At 39.7% G+C, this 16,520-nt stretch overlaps 1 protein-coding gene across 1 annotated transcript in view; it reads right to left on the minus strand.

The window, feature by feature from the left end:
* The window catches only part of LOC124277484 (ribitol-5-phosphate xylosyltransferase 1-like), a 196,386-nt gene that overhangs the window by 100,255 nt on the left and 79,611 nt on the right, over window positions 1-16,520 (minus strand). Inside the window, 1 exon segment of the mRNA XM_046713181.1 lies at window positions 5,527-5,715. Within this exon segment, the coding sequence (XP_046569137.1) occupies window positions 5,527-5,715 (189 nt within the window).

A 16,520-nucleotide genomic window follows, 5' to 3' on the forward strand; every position in this document is an offset into this window, starting at 1 on the left:
AATCAATTAAGACTCAGACTTGCCAAGCTAGATCACTAGATAGATGAAGATCTGGGCTATGTGAAACATTCCCTAAAACCTTCTCATATACTGAGTAGTTGGCATAGGACAACCGCTGCCATCTGACTTAAATATAAACCAATTTTGAGCTGCATATTGAGAATGTCGACATGAGTTTAATCTGTCGTCCCTTGTAGCAACCGTTCCGAGATGTGATTAAATTCACAGACACTATCCTCAGAGAAGACTCGAGGCGGCACAACCGTTTCTAACAAATCCCCCAAATTAAAGCATCCCTTAAAGACAAATTCATTGGTGGTGTGACCCTCAGCTGACTTTTCCTCTCAGGGTGAGGGTATCGAGTGGAGATCTCTGGAGCAGGTCTGACTTGGTCTGATGGATTCCAAGCAGCAATGATCAAGGCTTAGTCTCAGGAGGCTGCACCTAGGTAACATCTTGGACAAGCTATTTGTGGTGAGTGTGGTGCCTGTGATTTACACTTCAAACACAATAGTAGTGGTTTTGAAACAAGGATAAGAGAGTCTGAATTGAAGAACTGGTGGGACTATTTTTATAAAGTCAGGGTGAGTCAGGGTGAAATTAGGTCAAAGTTTATTTCGCTAATATAGCAGTCTTAAAATTCAGTCACAAGTCTGAAGCCTGAGTCTTGTAAAAGTCTTTTCAGACTAATAAGCTCAGGTAATCACTGTCTGTAAAATATACTGAAATAGTGTCAAAAGCCATGTCTGGCCTGATAGACTCAAACATTTCAGGCATACTGATGACTGACAAAGTCATGTGCATGTTATTGCCCATTTGTCTGTGCATCTGTCTGTCTGTCTGTCTGTCTCTGTGTGTGTGTTGCATGAGCATGCATTTGTGTATTATGTGTGTATGTAAACATGCATGCTTGTGTTTCTGTGTTTCTGTGTGTGTGTGTTTCTGTGTGTGTGTGTGTGTGCGCGCGCGCGCGCGTGTTTGTGTGTGTGCTAGTCCAGACTAATGGGCATTTTATAGTTGTGAGTAGCCCACTGAAATACTCTTCCACAATTTTAACATGGAAACTCTGCTCAGACACAGAGTCTTGATTGCCAACATTAATTGATATGACTTGCAGCTGGGGATCGAACCCCAGGCCTTCTGGTCTCTCCAGGCAAATGCTCTATCCACTAAACCACCAAACAATTTCTTGGCAAGTGAGGAATGAAGCTCCCAACCGGTCTCAAATAAATTCATGCAGGGTTTCGAGGGGGTTTCGAGACAGTGATTGTCATCTGATACATTTTATTTAAATCAAGACTTTACCAAGTAGAACAGAATAAGTAATATCGGCAAAATATTTCTGAATTCATGATACCAATCATCTAGTTAAGTATACTTTATATCCACCATTCAACACGTTTCCTATCTGACATCACCCTTCATATGAAAAATGAATAAAAAACCCATGACATTTTCTCCTATAGATTTGTTTCTTTCTTTGAGTTCTGTGCCCCGTTGTTCCATTGAGCCAGTCAGGCAGCGAAAACCCCAAGGAATTTCTGCGTAAGCTGGAATAATGCATTTCGTACAAAGCCACCTTAAAAATGACCTACGGTATGTCCGACTGGCTTCAGGCCTTCTGTACACTCCGCCCCAAGATGAACCATGCACCAGTTAAGGATGCCAATAGATTTAATTAAACCCCAAACATACATCCTCCATGAACCAAAGCGAATGATATTCTGAACTAGTTCTTTTTCTCCAGACCTGCTGACTCGACAGACAGATAAATAACCTTTTGTTCAATATTTTCATTTTGTTTGAAGCCTTTTAGGATTATAAAGGTCTTTTCTCAATTACTCCCAGAACAATCTGTTGCTAGTGACCTACTTGTTCCACACAGAGAGATATAATGAATTTGATCTTTAAAATGGAATGATAAATCTAACCTGGAAAACTTTCAATTACTGAAGCTGCACTTTTGAAAATACAGCCCTGACTTCGAACATCTGTCGGAACTTGATGCTCAGGATTTGATATCAATCAAAGAAGTCAAATCAATAATGACTTTATTTGATCAGTAAATTAATTCTACCTGCTGATCAATTAGAAAAAGACAAAATGATTTGAAAACATATTTCTTCTGATCAAACGGAAGCTTTGTTCAAAATAATCTGAATCATGCATGAAATTGGAAAATCATGTATTGTTTGGTCAATTAGTGAAACACTGTAATTACTGTAATTGGTGCACTGTGTAACTCAGTAACCACAGAAGTAATTAAAAGAACAGGTATCAAATGGCAAATATACAAAAATTCTTGGATGTTTGAAATTATGGAGAGAAACTTAATCCAATAACTAGTTGATCTGAATGTTGTTCTTCTTGAAAGAGCATCAAAAATAGCCTGTCATCTTTCAAACTGATTACATCAGATGGAATATGGCATGCATGGTGATATCCATCTAAGTAATGATTTTCTCTCGGTTATATCCTGGACCACAGGTAACTGAGATGGGAGAGATAGGGTCGCCATGACCATCATCATTTTCAGGGTTGGCAGCCATCTTACATAGTTAATAGCACGTGCAGTGGAGAGGGTGAGGTGGCAGTGACTTACAGTCATAGCGACCTCGCGAAGCTCAGGGTTAGAATTGGTCTTCAGCAACCCATGCTTGTTGTAGGAGGCGACTGACGGGATTGGGTCGTCAGGTTCACTGACTTGGTTGACACATGTCACCATATCACAATTGCGTAGATCGATGCTCATGATGTTGATCACTGGATTGTCTGGTCCAGACTCAATTATTTACAGACCGCAACCAAATAGTTGGAATACTGCTAAGTGCAGCGTTAAACAACAACCAACCCCAACATCTTATAGTCATAGCAAAGGGTAGACAACTATCTTACACAGTTGTCCTACCAGTTAGGTGAAGTGAGGTGAAATTGGGTTTAACGTTGTGCTTGAGAATATTTCGCTCATATGAAGACGTGCATGCGTGTGTATGTGTATGTGCGGCTGCTTGTACTAGCCCAGACTGAAGCTGGTTTTATAGTGCTAGCCCACTGAGATACCATGCCGCAGTGAAGCATGAATACCCTACTCAGACACATTATACTGGCTCTTATACTGACTCCGAGCCGACCAGTCCTTGTTGTACCCATTAATGCCGAGTGCCAGGCAGGAACCAACAAGTACCATATTTTAACGTCTTTTGGTATGGGTTATTCATCAAAACAGATTACACTGCTTCAAAAAAGACAAAACAGCGATGAAAACTACATGGATGGATTACTGAAAATCTGATAAGCAGGGGTACGCTACTGATGACATGATCAGAAACCATGATAAAACGTGAATTCATAACCACAAGGGAGGCAACTCTGCATAACTCTGACATGACTGGACCCTGTGAGCTTCTTCATCATCTCTGACACTCATGTGTCTTGTGACACCGAGGTCAATGCAATATTCCATCACAAAATCACACCATCATCATCTAAATCATTCCCGATGAGAACCTTGATATTTCACAATCTTACCAATTTTGTAAAACCATGAACAAAGAATACTGTGTAGATATCAATGGAGACAGTTTTCACATATCCCCATGCATTTTATCATTTCTTTGATGCATAAATGTAGAATATATCAATTGACAAAACATTGCTGGATAATTTTATATCCACTGAGCAAACAAATGTTTGAACGAGGATATTGGGCAATCCAACATCAAACAAAGAATAAAGTGTGTGTATATCACGATGAAACTCAGTTTTTCATCTGTCATGATATTCTAGGAACAGAAACAGACAAAGTTGCCTTCAAAAGCCTATAATCTTGTCTGCATACACAACTCAAGGCTGTGCTTAGTGTGGATATAATCTGTAGGATTCATTCAACTTGCACAAGAAGCCTTGCATACATATCATCTCCTTGTATATGTGGTATATAATTTGTGGATCCCATGTATCAGAAATATGTACATCATTTATTCAGGGCTGGAAAGAAAAAGTGTGCTGCTAAGCTGCGTAGCTCACCTGTATAAAGGAGCGACTTGGTAAATGTTGCTTTAAGTAGTATTATGATAAGGGTCTTGGGTCCAAGTGATGGTTCCGGTGAAACCCCTTATCTAACTGACGTGCTGGTCTGCTTGGGGGAATTAGCTCAGCAAAAGAGTCCGAAGTCACAAGAAGCTAATCACACTTTTATTTACAAGAACGGAGTAACATGGGGTGGCCACAGAGAGTCGGTACAACCCTCTGGGCTGAGGGCTAGAGCTGACCTGTGTTGGGAGTCTAAACCCTACTCATGGACAAATGCAGTTAGGGACTTTTTATCTATAATTAAAACAATAAAGAGATTACGATTGGTTCACTGATACAAAAACGGGAGTAACCTACATTAGCCTATCAAATACAGAATATACAAAATGGGGTGTGTCCTTCAATGACCAGACAGGGCAATTATTCTTAATCCTGTTAATCCTAGTTTAACTGGCACTAATCTCGATGGCACTTTTACTGGATGCTTGGATGCCTACCCTGGACTAGATCTCAACGACCCTAATCTGATGTGTTTACTCTGGGCCATGTCTTTATGACCCTTAATTGGTGTTTGCTTAAAGTTTTGTAATATAGATGATGACATGTTTATTTTATGAAAGCAGTTCATTTAATTGTCTGGTCATAACTCTGAATTACTGAAAGGGTTGCTAACAGCTTGAGTCCTTGATACCTTAGGCTAGGATTCTATCTTGGATATCTGTGAAATTGTGTAGCCGTAATTTATACCTTTTTCAATAGTATGTCTGTGAGATGAGTTTTACAACTTTTGACTGGAGTCTTTCTCTAAGCTATTACTAATATTCTATATTTATATTTTCCTAATATCTGAATCCTAATATATTGCTTGTAGTGGTAATAATGAATAATGAATTTTGTATGAATTATTATCCCATGATAGTAGCATCAGCAAAATTGCAGCTATTCGCAGTTACCTGTTCAAAGGGCTGATGGCATACAATTCAGATGTTTTATATTGATAATATACCTCTGCATGTGGCAATTCCTTTTGGGGTCAGTGAACTTTCCAGCATCAGCATCAAGGTTTTACAATTTTCAGTTTAGAGAGTAAAGCATTCAAATAAGAATATCTAAAAATCCAACATAATCAGGAGGTTCCAAATGTAAAAAAATAAAGCTGTGCCGTTATATCATGGATATCATACATGTTTTGTGGGCTATACACTCAGGGCATTGATACATAAAGGTACTACAGACGGCAAACTGGGGTTTTCAGTTAAAAATGTTTGAAATTTCCCTGTCAGTGGTAAAGGAAACAAGGTGAACTGTTTTCAAAAGATGACATCTGATTGGCTTCAAAGCCAAACATCTTCAAGTTAATTGGTTGGTCAAAGTTCTAAAAGCACAGCATTATGGCCTTAATGCTTCCCAGAAGATGTCAAAACTGTAAAAGCTTATGGTTGATAACCTCACATGAATAATCCACTCTAACAAGTAAAAATTGTAAGTTCTCACCAATTGCTGCTTTACCCCATACTTCAACAATGAACTCTTCTGTACTGTTGTCTTTGCTGTCTAAAGGACTCCGGCCAAGAGAATGTTCCATCTCCCACAAAATTTTAGGGGGTTCATGGTGCTGAATAAAATTGTTTTCAATTTCAAACTCTTCACCCCATGGATTCCAATTTTCATCATCAGAAATATCTGAAAAGACAAAAATAGACACAATGTTTAGTATAATTCAGAGTCAAAACAAGTTTTACTAATTCCCCAAAACAGATGTTGTCCCTGCAAGACTTCCTCCAGAAAACAACATATTACTTTACACTGACTCAAGCTTCACAACATCGCATGTCAGGTTAAACGAAGCAATAACTCTTTGCCAACTCCATAACACAACAAACCCCAGTTGACCATGATGAAGGTTGGTTGGTTGGTTTGCTGTTTAACGCCACACTCAGCAATATTCCAGCTCTATGGTGGCGGTCTGTAAATAATGACGTCTGGACCAAACAATCCAGTGATCAACAGCATGTGCATTGATCTTCACAATGGAGATACAATGACATGTGCCAACCAAGTCAGAGAGTCTGACCATCCGATCCCGTTAGTCGCCTCCTACGACAAGCATGGATTACTGAAGACCAATTTCAACCTAGAGTTTCACGGGGTTCATGATGAGTAAGGGTCAGACAAAATTTCCATTTTCTGGTATTCCATGGTATGAAACATTTTTTGCATACTTATGAATCAACCAGTTTCATCCTGCTAAATTTACATAAGTTACAAGTCAAATTAAATTGATAAAATGCAGGAATTATCAACTGATTCCTGTGGTTTAAAAAATCACAGGATTTAAAAAAATGGAACTATCTGCATCCAGCATCCTGTATATAATATGTGTATTATGCCAGATTTGCGACCAAAGCAACATAAAATAAAAACAATGGCGGACTACAAAAAATCTATGGGGGAAATAAACTGAATATTAACTTTCGGTACACAAGTAATGAAGTTGTCAAAAATATACGCGCAAAGTAAGATGTATGTTAACTTTCAGTACAGAAGTAAGAAAACATGTCAAGTTATTTGGTTTACTCAGATTCATAACACATTACTTATGAAAGAAAATGTGAAATATATTGTGGTATATGAATACATACAAGAAAATGCAATACAGTCAGTACAATCTTGTCAAACTTCAACTGTAAGTTCACTTTAATTCAGTATCATTTCAGCTTGAGAGTGAAAGAAGTCATCATCACACAATGGAATCTGCAATATTTCACTCAATGCCTATGCAAACAAGAAGACAAAGTCATCAATATCCCCCGCAATGGCAAAATACGCTTCATGATTATGTCTACAAGTTATGATTATGTCAAATATTTAGGTGTGTATATAGAAAAGTGGAAGGAGAGTATTGAAAGGTTTTTAAAGTTCTGCTCCAGAAAGGAGCACTATGACCAATTTCAGGCTAAGTCGAACTTGTTGGCATGGAAACGCCAAAAATATTTTATTCAGAATTCCAAAACTACCAAAAGGCACCAGTACACCACCAGACCAATCTATGTGCCAAGTTTGGTGAAGAAACATTGAACGGTTTTAGAGTTCTGCTCCGGAAAAGAGCACAACCACCAATTTCAGGCTAAGTCAAACTTGTTGGCATGGAAACGCCAAAAATATTTTATTCAGAATTCCAAAACTACCAAAAGGCACCAGTACACCACCAGACCAATCTATGTGCCAAGTTTGGTGAAGAAACATTGAACAGTTTTAGAGTTCTGCTCCGGAAAAGAGCACAACCACCAATTTCAGTCTAAGTCAAACTTGTTGGCATGGAAACGCCAAAAATGTTTTATTCAGAATTCCAAAACTACCAAAAGGCACAAGTACACCACCAGATCTATCTATGTGCCAAGTTTGGTGAAGAAACATTTAACAGTTTTAGAGTTCTGTTCCGGAAAAGAGCACAACCACCAATTTCAGTCTAAGTCAAACTTGTTGGCATGGAAACGCCAAAAATGTTTTATTCAGAATTCCAAAACTACCAAAAGGCACCAGTACACCACCAGACCAATCTATGTGCCAAGTTTGGTGAAGAAACATTGAACAGTTTTAGAGTTCTGCTCCGGAAAAGAGCACAACCACCAATTTCAGTCTAAGTCAAACTTGTTGGCATGGAAACGCCAAAAATGTTTTATTCAGAATTCCAAAACTACCAAAAGGCACCAGTACACCACCAGATCTATCTATGTGCCAAGTTTGGTGAAGACATATTGAACAGTTTTAGAGTTCTGCTCCGGAAAAGAGCTCTACCACTAATTTCAGTCAAAGTCGAACTTGTTGCCATGGAAACACCAAAAATATTTAATTCAGATTTCCAAAACTACCAAAAGGCACCAGTACACCACCAGATCCATGTATGTGCCAAGTTTGGTGAAGAAATATTGAACGGTTTTAGAGTTCTGCTCCACAAATGTGCACGGACGGACGGACGCACGGACGCACGCACGGACGGAGTCCATTTTAATACCCCCCGCAAAACGCGTTCCGGGGGGATAAAAATGTTCGAACCTAGGGAACTATCCACTAGCATTATTTTCTGCAAATTTAACTCTTTTGAATATCTGGGCAGAGATAACCAAAGCTTGCCCCAAAGATAATATGCAAGACACAGGATTCAGACAAATGGCAGAGGTCTTTGGCTGCATTTAAAGTTGGACCATGTTCAGGAAAATACCAGTCCCAGCAAGTTATTCAAGAGTCACACTTTACATTTGACAATCTGGTAGAAAATGATCCCTTTTGTAACATCTTTATATTGAGTCACATAAGACTCTTATTAAACATGAACATCCAGAGTTTGACAAGGTTGTTAAAGCACTACTCAGTAACTTGCAATTTGTCAACAATTGGCAACAATTCTGCTTGCAGTTTGTCAACATTTGACAATAAATGTGTCTATCAGTGCGGAGTAGAGGGCTATGATAAGACATTTCTACACATGAACTTAAAGTTGTCCATTTCCCCACATCCGAATCATTTTCAGGATTTCAGGAGTTACAAGAGGATATTGGAAATAATTCATGATTGTATCAATCACTGGGTGTCACTATGCGAGACAGTTGTCCAGTGTTGAGTAGGGTTGTGATGCTTTAGGATTGTAAATGTAACAGTTTCTTGTAAGAAGCAATTGGAATTTGTTAATGGTTAAGAAACATGTCTTTCTTTCAACATCCCTAACATCTTCACTTAACTTTTCTATTGGAACAATATGAACAAAGAAGCCAAACAAAGACAGAGTGAAATGCCAGATCTATGTAGATAGAAGGAAGTCACTCAACCAGTTAATGCTTTCTATGTTAAAGAAGATCAGACTTGGTTAGATGTCCGTGTGTGGAAATGTCAGTGCGGGGTATTGTCCAAATAAAGAATTATCTCATGGGGGAATCGTCATTGTGGGAAAATATCAGTGTGGCAAATGGTCCATAAGGGAAAATGTCAGTGATAATATGAAACAGAGTTCAATATATGGTGAACAGAAAGAAAGACATAGTTTTAGGATTGGAAGTTGAGTGAGTGAGTGGGGTTTTACGCCGCTGATAGCAATATTCCAGCAATATCATGGAGGGGACACCAGAAACGGGCCTCATACATTGTACCCATGTGGGTAATCAAACCCGGGTCTTAACCCCACCGCCCCTTGGAAGTTGAATGTAGTATGTCACAAGCATTAGCTCCCAACAACTGATGAGACTGTGTGATGACATCCTACATCACACAACTGAATTTGTTAGGTGTTTGGGCCTCCCATGGGTGGCTGCTCAGTGATGACAGTTGTAAGTTGCCTCCCTTATTAGGTGGCTGCTCAGTGATGACAGCTGTGAGTTGCCTCCCTTATTAGGTGGCTGCTCAGTGATGACAGTTGTAAGTTGCCTCCCTTATTAGGTGGCTGCTCAGTGATGACAGCTGTGAGTTGCCTCCCTTATTAGGTGGCTGCTCAGTGATGACAGCTGTGAGTTGCCTCCCTTATTAGGTGGCAGCTCAGTGATGACAGCTGAGAGTTGCCTCCCTTATTAGGTGGCTGCTCAGTGGTGACAGTTGTGAGTTGCCTCCCTTATTAGGTGGCTGCTCAGTGATGACAGCTGTGAGTTGCCTCCCTTACTAGGTGGCTGCTCAGTGATGACAGTTGTGAGTTGCCTCCCTTATTATGTGGCTGCTCAGTGATGACAGCTGTGAGTTGCCTCCCTTATTAGGTGGCTGCTCAGTGATGACAGCTGTGAGTTGCCTCCCTTATTAGGTGGCTGCTCACTGATGACAGCTGTGAGTTGCCTCCCTTATTAGGTGGCTGCTCAGTGATGACAGCTGTAAGTTGTCTCCCTTATTAGGTGGCTGCTCACTGATGACAGCTGTGAGTTGCCTCCTTGCGTGGTCACACAGTTGATGGCAACTGTGAGTTACCTCCCTTGGATAGTCACACAGTTGAGTTGTCTTTCTTGGGTGGTGGGTGAGTTGTCTTCCTTGGGTGACTACCTTGTGATGACAGTGGTAAATAGTCACTTTGGGCCATACAAGTGACAACAACTGTGAATTATTCCTTGTCACAATATTTTCTTCTATCTCTTGAACCCAACATCATAGCAACCTTTACACAGGCATAAGGACGTATCACACTGATTCCCGATGGAGCATTAGTGAAGATATTATCCCTGACACCAGGAAAGTTATAAATCATCAATGAAACACAGGCCATGTTGACATTTAAATCATGATGAGGACGACACAACAATCTGACACATGAACAAAGAGCCACATAAGAAGCAGTTAGGGATCTGAGAGTGTTTTTTCTTAAATCTCTCCTGGCAGTGTAGCAATATGTTTTATCCCAACAACACAGATCTCCAATTGCATCGATACCCTCCCTGACATTTCAGGACAATGCAGTGATAAATATCAGGCTCAATTATTGACTGCGACCATGGCGTAAAGTTAAAGGACGTGCCTGAGGCACACCCTAACCTAGGACATCTACTGAAGGAAACTATGATACGATCTAATGGATTTCTGTCACTCCATTGTTTCGGATGAGGAAGTCAACGGATGCCCAATAGGCCTCTTTGAAATAGTTCTGAGAGCTTTGTTTGTACGCTTAACAAGGTTAGAAAAAAAATATCATATGTTGTGTTACAGAACCCTTTGGGCATGTCACGTAACATCATAATAGAATATGTTATTGTGAAAATCACACGAATCATGCGAGATGTAGCTGGACTGGAAAGGGAAAAACAATAAGCCAAAAGAATGTAACTGCGATCTGATCGGCACTGTCAAGAATCAATTCCTGCCTCACCCTATGGATATCCCTAAACTTCCAGATTTTCTTATGAATGTGCCCAATAGCATATCACTCGAGCTCCTTCAAAAGTTTGACAAGACCGAATATCAGACAGCAGCCCCAATGCAACCATACAGCTGATGGCCCATAGCAGCAACTGTAGACAGAAGCCAGAAAAACTTAAGGCAGTGTTTAATGAACTTTTATGGGCGAAAATCCAAAGCAAGGAAATAGCAGCCAGCTTTAGGGCAAGTTAATTCCATTACAAGAGGGCAGCTCATTCTGCTGTTGTGCCTTCCAGAAACTCGGCTACATCTACAGAATAGGGCCTGACGTCCACAACGCTTCATTTGAAGAGCTATCTTGAGCAGTCAGCAACAAATTAATCCTGTCGTCAACAGCCATGAATAGCGTCTTCTTAATCCATCCCTGAGCAAACACGAGGCCTGATCACAAAGGCAAATTGTGGGGCCTCAATTGGAAAGGTGTAAAGGAAACTAATGCTGCATACCCTGAACAAGAATAAATGCTTTTACTGCAATTGCTTGACAGTAATAGAAGTTAATTTGCATTATCCACTTGAATGACTGTGACTGAAAATCTATTGATCTTCTCAATATCTCTAATCAATTAAGTTAGATTTCCGTTCCAATAATCGGCAAACACTGTCATCTTTCCACGTGGCCTCCGACCCTCCCGAAGCAGACGGATAGCAAGGACCCTACATCTTACCAGACGTCCTTTTTGATCAATGTCCATTTTACTTCTGTCTACAAGACCACGTGCGCTAATCTAACCTGTTACTAAACTTAGAATAGATTTTTTTCAGTGAAGACAGCTAATTTGTCCACCAAATTTTCTTCCACTGAATGACGTGAACCGTATAAATTTTCAACATTACCACTTCTCCATCCAGACAGTTGTGTCGTCAGGTGTCTAATCATCTATATCAGCAATGATCATCACTGGAAAGGTCATCCAAACAATGTATCCTGCACATTCTGTGTCCCCACAAGATCAAGATGGGCAGACGTGTTGTAGACTGTAGTGGCCAGAGGGACACATATTGACTGAGAAAATATCATCACAGTGATAACTAGCTTCATCACTGCCAGTACGTGCTGGAAACATATAGATTTAAAATTCCCTGAACACACACCTAAACAATACTACATATGAATCAGAAATGTCTATTGACCATTCACTCTCTGGATACTGCCAATGTTCTCAAGACCAAACTGGAGATGAACAGAACACAGGCGACTACCCTGCAGCCTCCAGCTAATTAGCATTGAAATACTTTTTACAGAACATCTTCAGTCTGACACAATTTCAGATAAATTTTCTCAGCTTTGTAGATCTTTCCACCAAAAAGCCATCTCATCTGTTGCGCTGGAAGTCATGCCAAAAGGCCCAAACAGAAATATATGTTTGTCCTGTGTTCCGACCAAAACTTCAAACCCTTTGATGTCATACCTCGAAATTTATTTTTACACTTATGTAAACTGTTATGCTTCACATTAGCATAACAACATGTGTCATATTTATGATTACACTTTCTCTATGAAGTACAGATTTTTGTACTTTTGGGAGATGAGTCCCATCAGGGATTCGAACCCAAACTCTAAGAGTGAGGAACGGTAATCGCCAGCATGCAAAGTCAGCAATCTGACCCAACTAGCCAACGCAGCTTCCACAAAAATGGACATGTGACAATTGGTAGTTAAGGTTTAACACCATTCCAACAGTGTTCCAGGTATATCATGCTTCATTACCTTGATGTGGGAGGAAAGCGATGAAGGTCTCACACAGTTACAACTTAGCTGAAACCTAGAAACAATTTGGTTTAACCAAGATTTGAACCCGTTCCTAGGTTCCTTGGTGCTGTTGTACAAAACAACCTTAGCGCTAAGACTACCTTAAGTCACTGGTTAAGGTGTGGTAACGTTAGCACTGACATCACTTTGTGTCCATGTTAAGGTATTATACAACGGCTCCATGGGTCCATGTTAAGGTATTATACAACGGCTCCATGGGTCCATGTTAAGGTATTATACAACGGCTCCATGGGTCCATGTTAAGGTATTATACAACGGCTCCATGGGTCCATGTTAAGGTATTGGAGTTATGGTCACCTTAACACTAAGATCACTTTGTACAACAGCACCCTGGCATACCCAAGGGGCACAACTCTTCAAGGCGAATTGTGGTGCATTAGATAATGGGGCCACTTGAACCCACCTCGCTGGCAACGGAAAATAATTATAAGAAATTGCAATCATGAGGTGGTGTGGGCAGAAAAGTATCTAATGACCTATAATCTGAACTGAAATAGGAAAACATCCTGCTGCCATATGTGGCCCTGCAACATTTCTTCAAGGTAGATTATTAACCTCATAATCCAAAGTGGCAATAAACGGTAATTGAGCTCACTGTAGACAGAATAACCAGGTTCTACTTGCAGCTAATTCCCCATATTCCCAAACATACAGAAAATGAGCGTTCATACACCAATACCATCATCAAAGGTTTCCATGGCACCTGATGACAGGTCTCGTCAAGAAATATGTGCCATTTACATCAGCCAGAAATATTTTCTTGGCCTGAAAAACCTGTACATTTTACACTTTGCATTCCATGTCTATTCTCTTCATTTCCAAAGGAACAGCCAAAGTCAATCAATTACATCTCCCATAAGGACATTAATCTTTGAACTGTGGTATAAAATCTTTAAAGATATGCAAAATATGCAGAACATTATTGAATGGCTTCATAATCATCACCTATTGCAGCATCACAGGAACAAACGTCTTTATTGACCCATGCCAAACAAAAACCGAACCAGCTTTCCAAAAAAATCAAGCAATTTTCCACACTTTATTGGTGCTGATCTTTTTCATCCATGAATGTTCAGGTGAAGTAAGAAATCAATCAGACAGTCCCCGCTATGCTCAAATACAAACATAATCAATTTCTGCCAAAAAAATTCTTTGATCTTCTTCACCGAGTAATTTATGCTCCAATCTTCCCCTCCGAGGAACATTTCATTACCGACCATCAACCTACCAAAATCTTAACATTGCTTTTGGTTGTTTATTTCTCACACAACTTTTCAATATCTCTTTAAGGACATTGTGAGTGTAGAAATCCTAGCCTTTCATCCTATACCCCAACGGTGGGCAATCACTGACCCTGATCGTAGTGTGTAGTAGAGTACAAAGTAATACGTACTGTTCTTACTCTGAGTGAGTGAGTGAGTGAGTTTAGTTTTACGCCACTTTTAGCAATATTCCAGCAATATCACGGCAGGATACACCAGAAATGGGCTTCACACATTGTGCCCATGTGAGGAATCAAACCCAGAATGGGCTTTGATGGGTTCTTACTCAAGTCCCCATGGAAACACTCAGCAGATACTGATCAAAATTAATTCTAAAAAAACGTGAAATTAAAATTTCAAAATGGTTATAATGATATTTGAATGTGATATTTTTCTCTGATTGCAAAAAATTTAACAATATCTTGAGATTATACTTGTAATCTTTTCAAATTTGGTGACCTGGATGGAAGATTCTCATTACATGACATCCGGCTTACGTCAGTTAAATACTTTTTTCTGCTAATTAAAAGTATAAAGTGACTGAAATGAGGTCACCAACATAGTTTTAACTGTAAACAATGCCAATTTTTCATCATCCATAACATATTTCTAGTACTCAGCCATTGACACAATCATACACATCAACACCCTACCATGAAAGTACTTCCTGAAATTACCATGATGGTTAAAGTGTTTGGAACCTTTAAGATGAAAGTCAAGGGGTCCTTTCTAGGCTCATATCTTAAAAAAGGATAGTGAGTGAGTGAGTATAGTTTTACACTGCTTTTAGCAATATTCCAGCAATATCAATTTGGGGAACACCAGAAATGGGCTTCACACTTCACAGCCTGCAAATTGCAATCTGCTTGTGCAGAAGAAGTTATCGTTGGTGTGTTGTTTGTATCCATGGCAACATAAAACACAAACACTTTGTTGAAGAAGTGCCCTCGACACCACAAGACTATTTTATCCAAAGATTAAGTGACAGGTGCTACCGGAAGACCAGGACATGTTTACCCTTCTGGGACACCTGATGTCATCTCTGATTTCATTCATATAATTTTCACGGCTATTTTGCCTTATGCCCAATAGAACTGGTTTCATCTGATGATTGTGACAGCTTATTCTCTGCAATTGACCTGTATAATTGCAAATGTGGCTGAAGTTTATATACTTCAGACTTATCAGCCTTGGATAAGAGGATTCTAAGCCTTCACTGTTACAAAGGATTCAATTTGGTAAATATTCTCACTATATTGTGCGACAATAGACAAAATTAATTCTGAAGCTTTCAAGTCAACTTTCAATTGAAAACTGCTCAGCCCATTCAAAGAAAAACTGATCATCCATGAGACGCTTCCATTCCTCCACGGGAATGATGATCAATAGTTGCAGGGAAGCATCACTGCAACATTTAAAGTTTAACAGTATTGATTCAGAAAAAAAGATAGCTGTTAAAACCAGAAGCCGTACATTTTATGCAGTTTCAAACTTTACATGAATATTGAATTCAAATAAAAATCAAGATTCCAGCACATTTTCAATTTTACATTTCCGTCCCATTGTCACTGCTGAGGAAGATGGCCATGACAGACTGATGACACCTAAAAGATGGATTAAAAATGGTGGATTGTCCATTCAAGCAGTAAAGAGTTCCTTAATTCCTCCCATTTTCCACCTGACTAACCACTCTGCAAGGAGCTCTACCGACACGCAGATTGAATTGACGATACAATTTCATTAGCGAGATTCGTGGTCATGTAAAGATATTACACCATCACGGATCGCGCGTAATCCGGAAGCAAGGGCTCCAGCGTGCCCTATAATCTTTCCTTCTCTGTATCCTGCCTCAGAAGCTAATCAATGTGTCCTCGACAATGCCATTAAATATGAATAGAAGCAACATATATGAACAAATCATTTCTTTGATTTTCTAATCAGCTGAAAACAGACACTGCTGTAATGCCGAATACTTGATGAAACCAAGAAAGTTCAGCCAAATTATCATGACTCATCCGTTGTCATTGAACTGGACGGGTCAGCCATACCGTCATGGACACAATTTGTGTTTTTGATGCTTGGTTAAGTTTCTGACACAATTTATTAACTGTCAAACAGAAACAGAAAAATAACAGAGAAGCTTACTGGAAGTAGCATACAACCCATCCACTTCCTTGTAGATGATATATTCTTTCAACTATTTAGACAATCTGTGATAACTTGGACTGGTTATCTGTTTTGCTTGAACAGGTGATATGTCACAATGACAACAAGAAGAAACTTGGCCTCGGACAGAGACCTACTCTACCACGAGTATATCGGAGACCTACCCTAACCTGGAATACTTGCAGTATATCGGAGACCTACCCTAACCTGGAATACTTGCAGTATATCGGAGACTTACTCTACCCCAAGTACTTGCAGTATATCAGAGACCTACCCTACCCCGAGTACTTGTAGTATATCAGAGACATACTCTACCCCGAGTACTTACAGTATACCAGAGACCTACCCTACCCCGAGTACTTGTAGTATATGAGAGACATACTCTACCACGAGTATATCGGAGAT

The sequence above is a fragment of the Haliotis rubra genome, unplaced genomic scaffold, assembly GCF_003918875.1.
Source record: "Haliotis rubra isolate DU_JTF1 unplaced genomic scaffold, ASM391887v1 Scf222, whole genome shotgun sequence".
In the NCBI taxonomy this organism is placed as follows: Eukaryota; Metazoa; Mollusca; class Gastropoda; order Lepetellida; family Haliotidae; genus Haliotis; species Haliotis rubra.